Consider the following 19914-nt stretch of genomic DNA (forward strand, 5'->3'; position numbering starts at 1 on the left):
ATGAGAAAGGAGGGAGAAAAGAGAGGAAGCCAGATTAGAGCATAGCAGGTTAGTGCTGCTGCATGTGGACATGGAAAAAAGGTTACAAACTGCTGAGCATTAATATGATGTTAACTGGGTGCAGGATGTGAGCTGGTATTAAAGATTAAAGTAACTGATGAGAAAAGCGGGATTAGAAGTCGTAAACTAGTGCCAGGATGAAACTGGTTAGTTTTAAGCACAGTATATGTATATACAGTGCGTGTAGTCATATTTGTGTGTGTTGCACACCATCCTCACTGTTGTGGCTGACGGAGACGGTGTCGGGCGCCGGCTCTTCCACAAGGGGGGGCTCACAGTGTGGACTGTCACTGCGGAGGACACAGAGGGCAGAAGAGGTTAGGAGCCTCAGATTGACATCACGTGTTAATGACTCACAGCCTGAGCTCATCGTCGTCTACCGAGTTACATAACTTCAAACCGTACACACCACACCACTGCTCAATGCTGAGATCATAACTGTCTCGTAAACTCTTTTAAAGTACTATTTCTAATTAAAACAGGCTGTCAGTTGCTGGTACGAGACCGAGAGCTTCGATTTGGTGCATCCAGAAGTGTAGAAATGATTTTAGTGTGGAAGGTTCCTCCATCAACCCTCAGAAAACTCAATCAGACACTAAAAGGTCTCCAAAGATTTTGTTGCTCTAATGCTGCTGGTAAAGAAAACTACTTCAGAAATGTCTTGCTTTTAAACGGGGGACTTTACAGTTCATCGTCACTGACTTACCACCTGAACCAAAGGAACGCACCTTTATATTTTTCCTTGGATTTAATTGGTCAGTTAAATTTTCTGCAAATGAAGTTTCCCCAATGTAAAAGTCTACTGCCAGGTCTGGAAACAGTGAATCGTCATTCAGATTATATTATCTTAATGTTTATAGTAAAGGAATCATTCAATTAAATGTGTGTATTTTCTGAAATTATAGGTTGCAAACGCTCAAATGCGTGTGATATTATTTTGTGTCTTCACAAAGCTGCTGCTCCATCGTGACTTAGAGTCTTCACAACTGCATCATAATAACTGGTGCCACAGCTTGTCATTACAGTAAAATTGAAAGTTGTGTGGTGGTGTGTGACTGTGTGTGTGTGGTGGTGTGTGACTGTGTGTAACTGTGTGTGACTGTGTGTGACTGTGTGTGTGACTGTGTGTGACTGTGTGTGACTGTGTGTGACTGTGTGTGTGACTGTGTGTGTGACTGTGTGTCTGCTCTGCTTTCCCGGGCCGATGTGGTCAGGCGGTGTTTTAATCTCCTGAGTGATGGAGGGTAAGCTGATCCTCCTGGCCCACCCTGGCCCAGACAAGCTGAGCCCCCCCATTACTCCCCCGGCAGCCCCTAAATCAAGCCCTCTTTGTGGCCTCATCATCATCATCTACCAGCCCCCCTTCTACTGTAGACAGATAAAACTGCCTTTTAGCATTTTAAGTTCGCAGCACTCCATGTCGTCGCCAGCCCTCACCAGAAGTCGTCTCCGGCTCCGGGGATGGTGTAGATGGGACCCTGCAGGTCCTGCGTCCCCGGGAAGATGGTGTCATGATGGATGATGATGGTTTTGATGAGTTCGTTGACGTGGGCCTGGCAAGAGACCTGGTCATGGCCCTCAGGAACAGACATCAGGGTGGGGCCGAAGCAGATGGCCAGGTTGTAGGGGTCCATCATGTTATCCTCGCTGTACTGGGACAAGCTGGGCGGAAGGGAAAACAGAGTCATTTAAAAAGGCATTATCTCATCCTTCCGTCTCATAAATATTATACACAAAGCTGTGTTACAGCCGACATCACCCTCATAGTGAATACAGCTTGGAGTGACTATAAATCACTCAAGCAAAAGGAGAAGCTCTCCCATCTCCAACATTAGCTACATGAGGCCAGTCCACCTTTACAAGTCCATTTTGTGCACTTTGTGAGCTCGTTGCTGAAGTGACTCTCTGGAGCAAACTGAGACACTGTACGCAATACTGGGCTAGAAAAATAAACTCAACTTGAAGGGGGAAATGAAACAATTTCTCAAGCAGGAAAACTTCCAGTTCCTCCAGTAATGAAAGGTCTAGTTATAATCTTTGCTGTTTGAACTTTCATATTTAACTTCCCTCAAAGGTTAAAGGATGTTTAGATTTGATGTGAGAAAGCCAAATGATATCTCATATTCATGTAAACATTGTGTGTATAGTGTAAATATATCTTAGCTCCATTTAGATATTGCTAAACAAATTTTAGACTTTTATTTTTTATTATGGATGATTGTCTATTGTTCTTGGACACAAGCAGCTTCAAAACAGTTGATTCAAAAATCCAAAGACTGTTTTAACAGTTCATTTAATTGAGTTTTCCTTCAATGCATTTTTTTGAACAACATACAGTGTTCTTTTTGTGTAGTTTATGGTGAAAACTGTTTTTGTATTGCCGGTGGACTTCTGTATTTTGATACCAAAACTGATATCTTACTTTGACCCATATTACCTTTAGAGTAGAGCTGTTATCACTAATTATACATTTGGTTCTCAGTGGTCATAGTACTAATTCAGTTCATCTTTTTTCATGCTACATCATCAGCTCACAAACTGTGAAAATGAGGTAAATAACAAATACAATATGTTCAGCTGGACAGCAACATTGCGGCAGAGCTATAAATAGTGTCTCACACACACACACACACACACACACACACACACACACACACACACACACACACACACACACACACACACACAGAGAGAGAGAGAGAGAGAGAGAGAGAGAGAGAGAGAGAGAGAGAGATAAAAGCGACTTTCAGAAACACTGCGACTTTTCAAATTAGAATCCCATCTATTTATTAGTTAAATATTATATTAAAACTCCTTATTTGACATTTTTCAAACCAATTTGTCATCACAGAGTTGTGTTCACTGCAGTAGACATTTGTGTAATTTGTTATTGTTGACATAAAATAAGCTTATTCAGCTGGTTTGGGTGGAGCTCAGCTATGTGAATAAATATTACTAAACATGAGTAGCTCTGAGACACTTTGATTTTGTGAAACTAGTTGTGGAAAATCACTGGAGACCCCTGGTCTACATCGTATGACAGACAATTACGTCATTGTAAAACTAATCTGAAGGTGCCTGGAGCAAAATGCAATGTTCACACAGTTGCCTGTTGGATTCAATAAATACAACCTTAAATGATATCCTGATTTGTACCTTGGGTTTGATTCTGTTTTTGATTTGTTTGAGAACTTACCTTTTAATATTTTGCTGCTTCTATAGTTCATCCATCACATCCTTGATATGATGATATACATTGTTACTGACGCATCTACAGTTGAGCAACCATACTTTAGGCCTCTGAGCGTCCTGGTACTTACTGGTTGAGGAAGGCGAACAGGTATCTCATGATGATGAGGGTTTTACTTGGCAGGGACTGCAGAACCTTCTTGATGTGGACTGCCCGCTCTTGAAGGCTCTCCATAGCTGGAAAAATAAAACGGCCACGACACCCGGGAGATTTACTCACACAATCGAGCTCATAAAACGCACAAACAAACAAAAGGAAACCACACTCACAGACACAGGATATGAGGTCATGGAAGACTTCTTTGGGGAAAAGGGCGTGGTCCAGTCCTCTGAAGTAGAGTTTCAGCACGCCAGCGATGGAGTCCATGTCGTGGTCATTCTGGTCGCCTGCCAGCGGGTCCTCACCTACATCCGGATGAGGAGAGGAGGGAGGAGGAAGGAGAGTGAGAGAAAAGATAATAAAGCACAAGATAAACACATTTTGTTAAAAAATACTCATGTTTCCTCCTGGATTCATGGTCTTACCTCTCTCAAAGGCATTCTTGATGTCATTGACTTCCACCTGAGAACCTGACACTCTGAAGATTCCCTCATGCTGCAGGCCTGCGCACACACAAACACAAACACACACAGATGTTGAAATCAAGACCTTTTTTTATTGTGAGGATTTTGCAATTTCAGAGATTTTATATTTTTGTCATTTAAATGGTAAGTGATTCCCAGTTCAAACTGATCTGGGACCAATCACACTCTGCATAACAACGCAACCAATCAGCGCACCAAAAAAGACCATGCTAAACCTATCACATCACTGGAGACTCTCCTCACCATGGCGACTGATGAAGCGGATGCAGCTCTCAACCATCAGAGGAATGGCTTCACCCGAGTCCTAAAACAGGAGGAGAGGAATCACTCATGTGAGGAGGACATGACGGGAGGCTGGTGCACTTAAAAACATTAAAAAAAAATCAAAACAAAAACACAGCCAATCTCTCTCCTCAACATGTCTACATATGCATCAGCGCACACATTCAGGAGGAATGTGGGCACCAGGCGTGGGGAAGAGACGGTGGGCGCAGTACCCAGCTGTTGCTAGGAGACGGCATCTTTTCCTTTTTCCCTTTGTTTGTTTGGGGTTTCCAGAAATCTCAGGGAGGTGAGGAAATGCTGGATATAATACTAGACGATATGTGTGCCAACTGTCAACACAATTGTGGTTTTATATGTTAAAACTATAATTTACAAAATAACAATCAACTGATTTTACTGTAACGCTGGCAGCCAAAACACAAGGCACACCACCAGCAGGGGGAGCCACAAACATTAGCATCCCCCATGGAGCAGTTTCCTTTTAATCACTAAGGAACATTCAGCTGCAGACATAAATGCATATATTTGTGTATTGTGTTAAATTAATCTGTGATAATAACCAAAGTGCTGTCAGAATCTATCTTGGAGCCACTACGTTCTGTGGGCAGCGAATATTGTGAGAAAACATGTGGCTCGAGTTAAAAACAAAGCTGCAGTGACTCCGACCGAAAAGAAACGCACACGCACGCACACACACACACACACACACATACACACACACACACACACACACACACACACACACACACACACACACACACACACACACACACACACACACACAGATAATTACCTGCTTCCGTATAGCCGAGTTTCTCCGTCCACTACAGACAGAAAGTGGAGAGAAAGAAACGGCACTCTGTCATTATGTCTCCAGAGAAAGTCTATTTATACTCACAACTCTGGTAACGCTCTATTTGTACTCACAGACACATATGCCCATGTGTTGAGAATATCTATAAACAGTGATGAGGAAAATCATACCTCTGGCTGCCAAGGAATCGAGCTTTAACGCTGTTATGGTATATGCAAGTGTGTGTGTGTGAGCATATTTCCTTCCATCGCCACACCTACCTGGCAAGGCAACAGTCAGTCTTCTGACCTGAAGGAGGGATAAACAGGAAAAAGGGGGACGATGGGGGGACAGAAAAGAGACACAGAGATAGGCAGTTATAGCAGACAGGATGTGTGAGAAAACAGCATCACATGGATCAGAAACAGCAAGAACTTCCCACTTTGAGCATCACACACACACACACACACACACACACACACACACACACACACACACAATGACACAAGAGGTCTTCCTGTAAGGTTGTGGAAACACTGACACAGTCGGCCCAGAGGAACACCGCACACATACATTTAAATAAACAGCTGTATCCACATATGGTCACTGTGACCTACCCCTCCGCTCTCTCTCTCACTCACTCACTCACACACACACACACACACACACACACACACACACACACACACACACACACACACACACACACAGCTTGTGATTATCAGACATATTAAAGTCGTTCTGCTTCTCTGCATGTGTCCCACTGCACTATTTATCTCTCTGACTTGCTCCCCGTTTATCCTCCAGGCATCGGACCTTGTTCTAACTCCATCCCCCGTCCTACTGTAAGGGAGCTCCCAGTGCACACACACACACACACACACACACAGATGGGAAAAACAAGGGCAGTGTCTGAAAGGCATGAAGGACACTCACTCTCTCCCAGGGTCTTCTCGATGAGGTCATGCTTGGCCTCCAGCTTGGTGATCAGGTTCCTGCCTTCCAGAAACTCCTTCAGCTTCTACAACACACAGAGAAAACACATGCGCTTGAATCACAATGTGTTCCCGTTGCATTCATATATGATGCCTGAAAAGCACACAGATTTCAGTCCCTCCTGGATTTAGCAGGTTTTTTTGTGATTGTTGCAATCAAAAATGTTTGATTTACTTGTAATTTGCGGAGTTTTAAGTGATTTTTTTTTTTTTTTGCAGTAAAAGCGCAGGAATTAAAAAAGAATGAAGAATAATAAAAAAAAAAAAAAAAATTCAATTTTTTTTTTTAAGCTCTACCTGATAAACAATGATATGTAATGAATTCCAGTGATAATAATGCTGCACATCACAGAAATATTTTAGTTTTAACCTTTTATCTAATCTTTTATTGAACCATGGGGTTCAAACTTATCAAAAACCTCAGAAAAGTGACGTAGCTTTACAGAACAGACAGTCTGCTTGAATTTGCGTTAATTATTATGATCTCTATTTCCTGGAGAGACTGAGCTTTGTCAGTTAGAGGATTGATGCCACTGACGCTTCTGAAAGTGAATTGATGACCATAATTTGAACTGACCGTGAAGTAAAACTGCTCCGTCTCCTGCTGATTGGCCCGTCGCTTCGCCAGGCTGGGTTTGCTGAGATAGGATTCGCTGAACGTGGACTTGACCGACTCCATGCTGTTGCTGTGGTGGAAGCACTCTGAGACATCGTAGTCCTCCACCGTCACCATGTCCTGAATGGTGGACAGAGTGGCCTCCATGGTCTTCTTCACCTGGTGGGCAGTCAGGAAGACACAACGAGACACAAAACAAAAGCTGTGATTAACAAGCAGGACAAAAGGTGGAAGAAGAAACAGGTGAATGGATGATAAAAGCAGAACGTTGGCCGACCTCCTCGTTCTCTATCTTCAGAGTGGAGAGGCGGGACTGCAGCTGCTGACATCTCTGGAGCAGCTCGCTTTCCACTGGCTGCTGTGCACACATCACTCCCATCTACAAAAACACATACACAACGTTAACACATTATAACACTGGGACTCCCTCGGACACAAACGAGCACCGGCACTGGAGCCGTACCGTGTCTCCCATGTGGGACTGGAAGTCAAAGCGAGCTGGCGGGCAGAAGACGTTGTTGTAGGTCTCCATCAGTTTCTGTTTGTCCCCGTTGGGCTCCAGACTCTCGGCGGCGCCATCCAGTGTCTCCAGGCCGGTGTGTTTGGACGTCTCTACATTCTGTTCTGCAGATAAGTAGGTCCTCAGGGCGCGGTGCAGGCTGGCATGGTAGCCCAGGTCACAGCACTGTCACACACACACCAAGTTAGAAAAGTAAGAGAGTTGGTCAAAGTTGTCGGTAAAGAAAACAGCAAAAAGGAAATAGTTTGGAGTTTTGTCGCCTTGCATTGCCTTGTACATGAGGACTGAAATGACGTGTAACAAAGTCCTGAGCTGGCTGCTAACATCTGCAGTGTCAGCAGAACGTTCAGACACACTGGATTTTAACTGCCACTACTATTTAAAGGTCCCATATTTTACATTTTTACACTGCTTTTATTTGCAGTCTTGATATGCAAAAGAAGATATTTTGTAGTTTTAAGTACCAAAAAAAAGCTTCTCTGAAGGTCTAACGAGAACAAGCGATTTTGTGTCTCTGTCTTTAAGGCTGATTGATATTGACATCAATCCTCATTTCTGAGCGGCGCAGGTGGAGGCCGAACACAGATTTTCTACAGACTTGTAGTTTACAAGTTCAGCCACGAAATACCTGCTCTGTGTTATCTTACGAATAAAAGGATGGGCAGTGGGCCGCGCTGAGGGCGGAGATATGCCATGAGTGTGGATTTGTGACATCACAAACTTAGTCCAAGTTCAAACAGCTTCTCTAAAAAGCACAGTTGCTGAATACAGTCTGTGTGAACTTGAACAGTATTTACATGGCACATAAACCTGCTTTATAACAAAAAAAAAAATGGAAATCTGAATTTATACAATATGGGACCTTTAATAGGTTTGAAAACTGCTGCAATGCAACGTTTCAGATGTCATATGATGTATCCCTGAATTTATCATTTCATTGTTCATTGTCAATCAATAAATACATGTCATTAAGACATTTACATAAACATTATATCAAGAAGATGCACAGTGCATACTTTACAACCAACTGTCTCTGTTCATCAGCTCACTGATTGATCATATCATTATTACTGCTTCCTTAATTTCCCTTTACAATCAACATGGAAGCATTTTATCGAGCTTTTAGCTCCTAGAATCGAAAGAAAAACGGTCAATTTTTTTTAAAATTTTTTGCATTGAAAAAACACAACTGATATAATAAACACAACCGACCACCCAGCAATATGTGTATCAGATCCCTTAGGAGTGAACACCTACTCTAGACTGACTCATCAGTGTTATTATCAAGCAGAAAATAAAGCGGCCTCCTTGCTATCTAGTTGTTTTCTCAGCAGCAGCTGTGTGCAGGAGACCACCGCCCACCCTGTGTGAAAGATTTAAGAAGAGACCAGTCTGCTGCCTTCATTAGGAGCACTGAAGTTAATGTGAGGAGACCAACCGAGGGGACCACCGCTGGCTCGAACGTCGCGACACTGGGACACACATGAACACACACACACGCAGCCCATAATAACCCCTACAAATGTAACCCGCTCCCGCAGAGTAAGACAGTGTGTTTATACTCACATCGATGATGTCGGCGAGGTCATGGATGTAATACTTGAAGACACAGCCGTTGGTGGCCTCCAGAGCGAGCAGGTACTCATTCCTAGCCTTGATGGCCTTCAGCTTGTTCTCTGTGTATTTAGCTTGTCTCTGATGGGAGGAAGAGATAGTAGAAAGAGAGAGAGAAAAGGAAAAGAGTGAATTAAAAAAAAAATCTGGCATAGAGCAAAGAAGAATAGAGATGACGGAGAGAGGGATAACAGGTGTGGGAGTGAAACGCCTCACTATCGATTAGGGATAATAAGAAGTGGTGGAACCGTGTTGCTGTGACAGGATCCAGCTGTAGGAGACAGGGTTAGCAATAAGCCAGTCGTGCATTCATAAATCATTCATGAGACACACAGAGAAGTCTGCGTGACAACATGTGGGGCACTCTGAAGCAGCCCTCGATTCCCCGCCGCCCCCCACCTCCTCCCACCGGGCCGGGGCTCCTTTGCTCACCTTCTCCTTCATCTTCTCGATTTTTTTGACACTGGATCGTCGGACAGGCTTCTCGTCGCTCTTGATGCTGGCCAGGGTGTCGGGGGAGCGCGGAGTCTGGCGGTCGTCCTGACGACCGGAGCGCCCCATCTGCTTCTCCTCCTGCTTCTCCGCCTCCTTCAGCTTGGACTCGGCATTGTTGCTGTCGGTGTTGTACATGTGGTACGTCTTCATCACCTGGGGAACAACGGCCGAGATGAACATGAGTGTGTGTCTCTCACCTGGCTGCGGATCAAAAGTGGGATTATGCCAGCCAGCATCGTGGGGAGAGTGAAGCACTGCAGCACGATAGACTGAATCTCCAGCAATGACATCGCACAATATTGAAGGGAATGAGTCACACAACAGGCCTTCACTACGCAACACTGCTGTGCTCAGACGTGTTGTGCGCGCGTGTGTGTGTGTGTGTGTGCAGTGTCAGCCTTATTCCACTGACCACCATCAGAGCCATCATTATACTGCTCGGCTCAAAACCCTCCGACAACACAGCAGACAGACGTGCTGCTCCGTCCATGAGTATTGCTCGCCAGCGTCACTCAAACCAGATCTATTTCTATCTCTTACTATAGACTGTAATTACAGTGTAAGACTTGCTTTTATGGGCCTGCTTGAGCCAAGGCTACACGCTCAGTTGCTGTAGTAGAACCTCCCCCCCCTCCACCACCACCACCTCCTACACACACACACACACACACACACACACACACACACACACACACACTGAAGCCAACTCCAATTGCCTCAGTCCTTTTGGCAGCACTACGGACATGTGGAACCGGGCGCTATGGTGCCTGGGATCATGTTAGAAGAACAAAACAACAACAGACACTGAGGATCAGCAGGTTCATTGTTAAGCATGATGACTTTTTAACATTGTAGCATGGTATCGTTGTCTAATTAGGTCTAACTACAAAGTACAGCTGAGGCGGATGTCATTATTAGTCCTGCAGGCAAATTCTAATCTGATGATACCACTAACTGAAAACTGAAGGCACCATTAAAACTGGACAAAAAAGTTCATCGGAAATCAAACAATAGTCAAGAGACATTTCACTCAAACCTGCTGGTGGTTCTAAATGAAAGTCGGGGGATCACTAAAGTCGTTGCAGCCAAGTTGTCTTGTTATTGTATTTGTGGTGTCCCCTTGTACTTGTACATGCAACTTTAGTATGTTTTATCTTTGGTTTAGAAATACGGTGTGAAATAAAGCAAATATCAGCAGTTTTAAGGTCTCATAACATCTGCCCGGAACAAACTGTTAAACCCTCGCACTACACGATAAAGCTCGCTCCCCATCGGGCTGTTTCAGATGCAAGAAATTTCAAAACGTAGTTATGGGTTCACATGTGTGTGTAATGTTAGGTGGGGTAAGGGTGTGGGGGATGGGGGCTCCTTACCGTGTAAAGCTCATTAAGAACTTTCATCAGGTCCTCTTGCAGCTGCACGCCGACCTCTTTGCTCTGAAGAGACAGAAAGAAAAAGACTAATGTAAATGAGCAGTCCAAACCGTAAGCTTTACATAATAACTCCAGCTACACGGTCATCTCCCAATTCAATCTGTACCCCCTCAGCCATGTGTTCAGCCAACTGTCCCTTCATAAATCAGGACTAGATTATCTGGCCCAACGGGGGCAGGGAAGGCACTAATCCAGATAAATGAGCGAGGCAGTGATGGACTTGATGTATGCGGAAGGAAGTTGCAGATGCCGATATCTAGATTGTGGCAGGAAAAAGGCAAGAAGACAAAAGAGTCACAGGCAAAGGGAAAGAAGACAAAGCTGAGAGGGAGGATGGAGAGTAATACAGCCGCTACTGTTCTCCAGACTTCCACGTCCAGACTCTCACTAAGGACACCAATCAACTTGGTTTTAATGTAGGTGCAAAGAAAAGCACAAATTAGCCACTTTACAGTTTGTACAACATCCAGCATGACACTTTCTATTCTTAGACTCCAATTGGAAAAAGAAAAACTCCCCCAAAACATCAGGAAGAGCCGCAGATGATGGATCTCTGTATAGACAGGCAATAGATGTCATCACTGTGCGTTTAAAATAGATCAATGCAAAAAAATGTACAGTAAGTAAGAACAATCAAGATGACAAATATATAGGTAGATTATAAACCTGTATGAAGAATAGCTCCACGACCTTGAGAAACTTCCATCTGCAGCCAAACAGAGGATCCTCTGTATATATTCCAATATAAAGAAAGAGGACATCCCAAACAAGCACTCCTTTCAGAAATATAGGAGAAAGGAAATAAAAGTACATATGGGGAGAAAGACAAGAACAACATGCACACAGGGAAACACAGAGAGAGAGAGAGAGAGAGAGCGAGAGAGAGAGAGAGAGAGAGAGAGAGAGAGAGGAGAGAGAGAGAGAGAGACGAGAGAGAGAGAGCGAGAGAGAGAGAGAGCGAGAGAGAGAGAGAGAGAGAGAGAGGAGAGAGAGAAAGAGAGAGGGAGGAGGAGAAGCTGGACGTCCTGGAAGACAAAGATCTAGATCAAAAACATCTGGAATGAGGCATCGACCCCCGGGGGAGAGGAAGGTCCCAGGAGGGTTGATGGACCAGCACAAAAAGCCCGAGCGAAAAGAGAATAGGTACGAGAGAGAGGGAGACAGAGCCTGACATAATAATAAAAACTGAGTGAATGTTAAGGCAAAAATCAATTTTAAGTTTAATTTTAAAGGCCTCAACAGAATCGGAGAGTCTGACGTCTGCATTGGACGAGATAAGAAACGGCCCTGCAGCCTGCTGGAGTCTTTTTATATCCAGGTACAGATAGGAAGTCCTGGGTTCTGGGAGCAGAGAGCACAAGGTGGATTATAAGGTTTTAGGAGATCAGAAAGGATGAAGAGGCATGGCCAATTCAAATTTTGTACATCACCAGAAGCCCCTTAAAGTCTGATCTGACGTGGATGGAGAGCCAAAGAAGGGAAGCTGAAATTGGTGTAATCGGGTCAAATTTGAAAGTTTTAGTTTGAATTGTAGTTCAAATATTATAAACCAGGAAAACAAATTTTAATAATCACATTGGACATAAATTACTGTCTCTAAAATCAGCAATCGAAAGTCAGAATCTTAGAAATTCTGGTGATTTCTTGAATATGCCGACCCATAGAAAGGGTAGATTTAACACCAAGAAGAGTGTTAGCTGTCAAACTTTGAGAAATGACGCAGTTGTCGAGTTCACTTTACTTGCCATCCAAATGTTCAGCCTTTATAATCACGTAAAGTTGCAGTAAAACAAAGCGAGAAAAGCAAAGGGTCAAGAACAGATCCCTGAAGTACTCCAATAATTATTCTGAGTCCCTGAATCAAGGAATGTTGTTTTTATATAAAGGCCCATCTTCACAGTCTTTAAACTAGTGCGGACAGTGACAGTTGTTGGTTCTGAAGTAACTGAACACGAGGGATGATTTAGTCATTTTTTCAAATATTTTTTGTGTTGAAATAAAATATTAAAAAAAGAAAAAAAAACACAACCCATGAAGGGCAAGCAGCTAAGAAACAGCTGCTTTGCATGAAGTAAGGATTTAATTTATTGTTTCTGTCTATGTGAGAGAAATGTATTGCTTTTACAGCGTACAAAACATGGGTGTAATTCAATGCACACTCGTGCCTTTGAATATTAAAACCTTCCAGTTTTGATTTACTCCGTTTGCATTCCAGTCTCCTGCAGAAATGCACGACAGCATGTGTTTCCTCAGTAAACAATATGTAGACCTTCTGGACTATCAAGTTTGAATTTAAAGTTTCAGCCACACCTTGTTTAGCAGCCAAAACAACATGGGCATTGGTGTAGCATGAAGGGGAAGGCTTCAAAAAACATTTGGTTAAAGCAATGTTACAAACAAATCAGTCAATTCCAGATTGTGCTGAAGAGTCAAATCCTTTATCCATAAGTCCTTTAGACAGTAATGTGAATCTGCTTTTATTATCTTCAAATTTGAAGAGGTACAATATATACTTTCACACAGATGCACATGTCAACTTTATACAAATTTATGCAAACAAATTAAACTGGTTTCAACTGTAAGCAGACAGGTAACAGACGGCAGAGAACAAGCTGGGGAAAGTTTAAAGTAGGAGAGAAAAGAAGCAGAGAAAGTAACAAAAAACAAAAATGGATGAGGAATGCAGAGTGAAAGCAAAAGCAGATTTTGCCAGCGAATGTAGAGCATCTGTCTTTTCCTGGAAGAGCGTACAGGAGGGGGCGGGGGTGGGGGGTGTTGGAGGTTTATACTGTAGGTGGAGGAGAAAAGTGGAGAAAGGGAAGAAAAGGGAGGTCCATATTCTGATGAAGAGAAGTGGGAGGGTAGTAGAAATCATTTTTGAGAGAACCACAGAGAGCAGAAAGGTCAGGAAGAGGGGTGTGGAGGGGGGGGGGGTGTACCTGAGGGACACAGTGTCATGGGATGAGATTTAAGGGAGCACAACAGATGAAAGGAGGGAACAGGATAACAGGAGTCGCCCCGCCTCCGCTCTTTTAAAGTGTTGTTGGAGGCTCATGTTAGGTGACAACGACCAGACCGCAGCCAATCAAAAAGCCATCGGCCCCGGCGGAGCCCTCCTATCTATCAACTGTGGATGTTGACCTTTGGACTACTTGTTTCGCCCGCGGCCATCTGGTTTGGCTCAACAATAAAACAAAAAAACACAACAGAAACTAAGCAGCATGCTTTGTTAGCCCTGACGTCTGCGGTCCAGGTTGAGGTTGTGTACTCATTAATACAGTTTGATTCGTGAGTGCTCTCTCTGTGGAAGTGACAGAATCTCTCGCTGCGCTAACAGGATCATTCAGCACCGCTTTCCACACCGGATGGAAGTGTCTGAGATGAATGTGCCAACTTCTCTAATAAGGGTTGTGGTGTGCATCATCAGTCCTGTGTGCAAGTGTGTGTGTGTGTGTGTGTGTGTGTGTGTGTGTGTGTGTGTGTGTGTGTGTGTGTGTGTGTGTGTCATGGCCCCTGGCACTGCTGGTATTCATGCCTCTGACTGGAAATGTTATAAATGAACTAATTATCTACTTAATTAGCCATTAGAACATTTCTGTGTGTGTGTGTGTGTGTGTGTGTGTGTGTGTGTGTGTGTGTGTGTGTGTGTGTGTGTGTGTGTGTGTGTATTTGCACGCACACGGTTTATGACCCAGACATGATGGAAGCAACCGGCATGCCAAACAACAGCTAGCTGAATAAAAAAACGGATCAAATTACCATGAGTCAGCCAAGACTGAGAAGGACAGAAGAAGAGAGTCTTTTTTTTTTTTTTTTAAGTGGTGTATCAGACGGGCAGTGAAACGAGGGTGGACCTTCGTGTGTGTTCTCATCGCCTGTGATCATAACTGAAGTTCAAAGACGACCTATCAGGTTGGAGATCAGCAGCCGTGACATTCCTCACACACACACGGCTTCACTTTCCTGTCTACACACACACACACACACACACACACACACACACACACACACACATCTTTCTATACTTGTGAGGGCTTCTTCCTGATTACATTCTTCCTCTGCCTCCATAGTCTTTAATATTTGAACCGAGAACTGGATGTTATGTTGACTCCAGATCAAAGCTATGATTTCATCCTTTGAATCAGGCAAAATTACCTCATCTTGCATAAAAGGTGGCATGTAAATCAAAAGATGAAAAGTAAGAGGTTGTTTTAAATATATGATCTTTACATAATTACCTCTTACAGCTTGTGTATATGTCCATCAGGAAGATGAATAACCGTCTCCCAGGGGAGGAGTCTGCTTCGGAATTTGTTCTATCATATATCTCTCTCTCTCTTCTCGGTTCTTTGCTTCTCTATCTTTTTTTTCTTTTTTTTGGGATTCTTCCTCCACATTTCCTCTTTCTTGTCTCTTTTTTATCTCTCAGACTACAGAGGCGAAGATCAGAGGAGACAAGAACAAGGCTTCTGTATGAAACACAGACAGTATAAAGCCTCCTGGCTTCAGGCTCAGCTGCCTTGCTGTCAGTCAAAGAAAATCAGACGAGACAGAAAACAGATGCCGTGGAGACGGACGGACACGGCACAAATGTCACGTGGATTTCACATATCGGGCTACGGCTGCTGAATTCTCTCGTTCCTTCCTTGGTTGAAGCGGAGGAGGAACATCCTCATACCGACCAGCTGCACCTTTTTATTGTTTTTTTTTAAATTAATTTCAATTTCAGTTTCAGCAACTTATAACAGCCAAATTCACTATTGTTCATCAATTTCTTCAACAAAATTAAATTAAAGAAAACATAATTTCTCCACCTTAAATATTAATAGTTGGACAAGAGCAAACATGACTTAGAAAAGGATTACAAATGTGAATCCAAATGTGAAACAGAACTAAACAACAAAAAACAAAAGAGGGAAACTAAGGAGTTGTGTGTATGTGTGTGTGTGTAGTGATGGGAGTGTATGTATGTGAACAGTGAGGTGCATTAAGTTGAGAAGACAGTGACACAGATATAATTCAGACCACTTCAGTGTGTTTTTATAATAATGGCAGGGCACCATATCGAGGAACATGTTATTTGTTCCATCAGCTGCACCTTTTTAAAACACTAAGAGGCTTTGAAATAAATGTAATCTCTAAATTAAATTACACTGGGAATAAAGAAGCAGACTGAAGCTCTGATGTGTGGATGTGGATGTGTGTGTGTGTGTGTGTGTGTGTGTGTGTGTGTGTGTGTGTGTGTGTGTGTGTGTGTGCGCGCGCTTGAGTGTGTGCTCACCTTCTTAAAGAGGCGCCCCGAGTCCTCGCTGATCTGTGCAAACCGGGGGATGATGTTGTTGAGGTAGAGGTCGGACAGGGTGGCGTGGTCACGGCTCTCCCTCTTCACCTGCAGCAGCAGCAGGTTCCAGCAGTTCACCGGAGACAAGATGCTCTGCTCTTTCCTGCACACACACAGAGAGAGAGTCTTAAGACGTATTCAAGGACCTTCAAGTCTCTTTCATCTTCTACATTCCCCCTTTCATCCTGCACACACAGGTCGACTTTATTCAAACTGTTTAAGCAAAGTGCACAAAAACACTCAACACAGTCTGCACAAAGATGAGACATGGCAGTGGGATAACAGACGGAGAGAGATAATTCCAAGTAAGATTCAAGCGCGCACGCGCACACGCACACGCACACACACAGGGTGTGTAAGCCAGCCCAAACAGGGGATTCAGCCAGGGTACAAAACCCAGCAGGAGGAGGCGAGGCTCCCCTACGAGCACAGCTGTTGCAGAAAGAAATAAGAGAGAGGAGATAAAGACGGCGAACTAAGGGAGATCTGAAGGCTGCGATCAATTCACTGACTGCATCACAGTTTAATACTGTTGCACTGTTGTCTTTGTTTTCAAGAGCCCGTAAAGTCGTTACACAAATGCAGGGCTGTTAATGCCGTGCGTAAATGACAACACAACCACTCTCACAGGGTGTATACACAGTGTGTGTGTGTGTGTGTGTGTGTGTGTGTGTGTGTGTGTGTGTGTGTGTGTGTGTGTGTGTGTGTGTGTGTGTGCGTGTGTGCGTGTGTGGTTTGAGTTATGGATGATCCACGGATGATCTAGTGGGTAAAATGGATTATGAGTGAGTGTAAGTGGATGAAAGAAGGCCTTTGTGTCGTTAAGAGCAGCTTTAACTGGATAGAGAGAGCAAAGAGCTGCGAGGCATTTACATCACACACACTCACACGCGTGCACACACACACACACACACACACACAGACAGATGGAGGTCAGGGAAAGTAGAGCAGTGACCCGAGCATACACACAAAGACAGAGAAAGTCTTTGATTTGACTGAGGGCTATAGAGTAGGGGGTGGTGTGCACGGTGTGTGTGTGTGTGTGTATGTGTGTGTGTGTGTGTGTGTGTGTGTGTGTGTGGGGTAAGAATCAGATGAGATGAGTCAATGACGGTGATGTGATGAGTTGGTACAGGCTGTCACTGGTCCGATGGTCAAATGACTAACTGACTGACGAAAATAAAAAAAATAAAAATAAAAAAATCCACCTCCACACCTATTATAAAACCCCAAAACTGAAACTTTCCGTGTGACGTATGTTTGAAGCACTGGTCATGTGGACATACATGTGTGTGTGTGTGTGTGTGTGTGTGTGTGTGTGTGTGTGTGTGTGTGTGTGTGTGTGCGCGCATCACTTTCTGTTCCAGCTCTCTGTTTCTTTTCCGCTGTCTGTCTTCACTGGTTGCACAACAGGCTGCAGTTCCTCTATTTATCTCAACGAGCTCCATGTGACATGTCACCCTCAACCCACCTGTGGTAACCACGGTGATGGCTCTGCTGCACCGGGTGAGATATCACCCAACTCTCTCTGACCCTCAGTTATCATGAGGTGCACATTGAAATGTCATTGGCTCCCCAAATGTCACGTGGTGGAGATGCTGCTCCATATCTTTTGCAGATTTCTCTCCTGCATTGAATGATTTTTCTCATTTCAGCCCTGTGGTTATAATTTCCTGTAAAAATGCATGTGAGGTTAATTTGAGTTCAGTTAGCGGCACTAAGTGATGCAAATGTGTTAATGCATGTGAAACCAATGAGCAGAACGGACTATAGTGGTTCGAACATTTGCTTAAATATATCAGAGCTGAATTAAAATGAATGTTTTCTTATGTATTTGAAACTGTGATTCGATGTGGATTTAGAAAAAAACTATTTTTTTTATTGTATCGCTATTTTCCAGCAGGAACAAACACTGTAAATGAATACAGACCCAACAGATGCAAAACAGCAATTTTCAGGGCCATGTGTGGTCAAACAGTCATGTGATCAGATCCCAACCACACTGAGTTGATATGTGAGCTGAGCATGAACAGCAACTCTGGCTGAATATTTAGCATAAAGGTGGTCTTATGTTAAATGTGTGTCCAACTTGTGAGGGCTCTTCCATGTAACCAATCTGTCTGTCAGCACACACACACACACACACACACACACACACACACACACACACACACACACACAACCATGTAACTGCCCCCCACCCCGACTACTGCTGTATGCAGTCTGCCAAATAGTGCAAATACCGGGGGGTCTCCACGGGATCCACACACACACACACACACACACACACACACACACACACACACACACACACACACACACACACACTATCAACACCTGGCTGTACAGAGAAACAGCCACAGGCACCCTCCCTCCACAGACACACACACACACACACACACACACACACACACACACACACACATACCTACATTCAGACATGCACAAAAATACACACACATAACCGGAAAATAGCTGAGATTCCAGCGTGGCACCCGGACTGAGCAGCAGCAGATGCAGAGAGACTCTTAAACACAGATGTTGGAGGAAGAGAAACGCAAAAGGACAGCAGAAAAATACATGAAAATTATGGCTTCAACATTTGTCAGTCGGTGCATGTCGTTTTTTTTTACTGACATCTTCATAGATCATGCAGCAGCATCGGTAGCTGACCTGTTCCACCATATTTTATTCTCCGTCCGTTTCCCTCCCCCATCATGCAGCGCAGGGAAACACACTCTGCTACTGTCTCAGTATTGATCCGAGTGTGTGTGTGGGCGCGGGAATTTTTGTGTGTTGGGTGGTGTGTGTGTGTGTGTGTGTGGGGGGGGGTGGTATGTCCTCGCGGTTGGAATTGGGTTTCGTTTAGAGGACCTATTGATCCCTTTTAGTTTGTGGCCGTGTGTGTGCGTGAGAGAGAGCACTGATGTGTGTTTACTCCCAGCAGAGAAATTCATATTTCTGGACGCACAAGAAACGAAAAGAAGAACAGAGCAGGAGGGAAAAGAGGAAGGTGGCTGCCGAGGAGGGAAGTCAAAGAATGAAAGAAGACCAGAAGAGGATAAAGTTCCAGTCTTTGGTAATATTGAAAAATAGAGTGAGTCAATCAGTAAGTCAGACAAATGTTTCCGTCGATAGAAATGAGCTACTAAAACATCTAATAATAGTTAATAATAATACAAGTTAAATTAAATGATACAAATCAAAGCTAGCAGCCAAAGAAGTTTTGTAAATTTAAGCAGTAAATTTTACAGACATACTCCAAAACAACCGTTGTAGATAGAAAACATTAACAAAAAGATAATTTAGCATCCGAAAATATGGGATTCTGCTGCTACATGTGTTGATTGCTGGATGAATTTACATTATCTGACAGTGACAAACATTCATGTGTGTAATTTATCTGTCATAAAGCCTTAACTGCTGCAACAAAATTAGAAAAATGTGTTAAATTGTGTTTATATTGTAATTAAATGCTCATATTGTCTCGCATTGGATGAAGGACTGGTATCTACAGAAGGGTTGTCTCTTTTTAAACCGACAGCACAATTTTTAAGCATAAAAAATTACTGATGACACACAGCTGTCCCACAAATCAGGACACACGTTTCTCGTGTCTCTATTGATTGGATGTATTAATGATACGGCAGTAATGATGACAGGAGCCTGCAGCCTCTTCAAATCAGTGGTAGTGATCAATCATTAAATACTTTTCCATTGAAAGAGTGTCTACATTACATAAACCTGATTTCAAAACATCCTCAGCCGTTTTCTAAGTCACTGACTCAAAGATGGAAAAGTGAGATTCAAAGAGACACAATTAGCTAATTGGAAAGTGCCCTTAATTTATTCTGTGGTAGCTTTGCCAAATTCATGGAGCGTGTGCTTTATGATTAGCAAGCAGTTGAGTGAATTCTTCCTCCCGCAG

The 19914-nt window shown here is 43.5% G+C and overlaps 1 protein-coding gene across 5 annotated transcripts in view; it reads right to left on the bottom strand.

The window, feature by feature from the left end:
• Positions 1–19914, bottom strand: part of srgap2 (SLIT-ROBO Rho GTPase activating protein 2) — a 55718-nt gene that overhangs the window by 5058 nt on the left and 30746 nt on the right. For 3 of the 5 annotated variants that reach the window (XM_069156849.1, XM_069156831.1, XM_069156857.1), the window contains exons 3-18: positions 15927–16089; positions 10586–10648; positions 9150–9365; positions 8670–8798; positions 7047–7268; positions 6861–6962; positions 6545–6742; positions 5909–5993; positions 5254–5281; positions 4973–5003; positions 4138–4198; positions 3835–3912; positions 3580–3714; positions 3381–3486; positions 1498–1722; positions 271–350 (exon numbers count right to left, since the gene is read on the bottom strand). In XM_069156849.1, coding sequence (XP_069012950.1) covers positions 271–350; positions 1498–1722; positions 3381–3486; positions 3580–3714; positions 3835–3912; positions 4138–4198; positions 4973–5003; positions 5254–5281; positions 5909–5993; positions 6545–6742; positions 6861–6962; positions 7047–7268; positions 8670–8798; positions 9150–9365; positions 10586–10648; positions 15927–16089 — 1922 coding nt within the window. The remainder of the gene's footprint in view (positions 1–270; positions 351–1497; positions 1723–3380; positions 3487–3579; positions 3715–3834; positions 3913–4137; positions 4199–4972; positions 5004–5253; positions 5282–5908; positions 5994–6544; positions 6743–6860; positions 6963–7046; positions 7269–8669; positions 8799–9149; positions 9366–10585; positions 10649–15926; positions 16090–19914) is intronic. The other 2 variants (XM_069156866.1, XM_069156839.1) reach the window with 1 other exon arrangement.

Source organism: Embiotoca jacksoni, unplaced genomic scaffold (assembly GCF_022577435.1).
Source record: "Embiotoca jacksoni isolate LCO1_2020_lvr unplaced genomic scaffold, fEmbJac1.0.p SCAF_1, whole genome shotgun sequence".
In the NCBI taxonomy this organism is placed as follows: Eukaryota; Metazoa; Chordata; class Actinopteri; family Embiotocidae; genus Embiotoca; species Embiotoca jacksoni.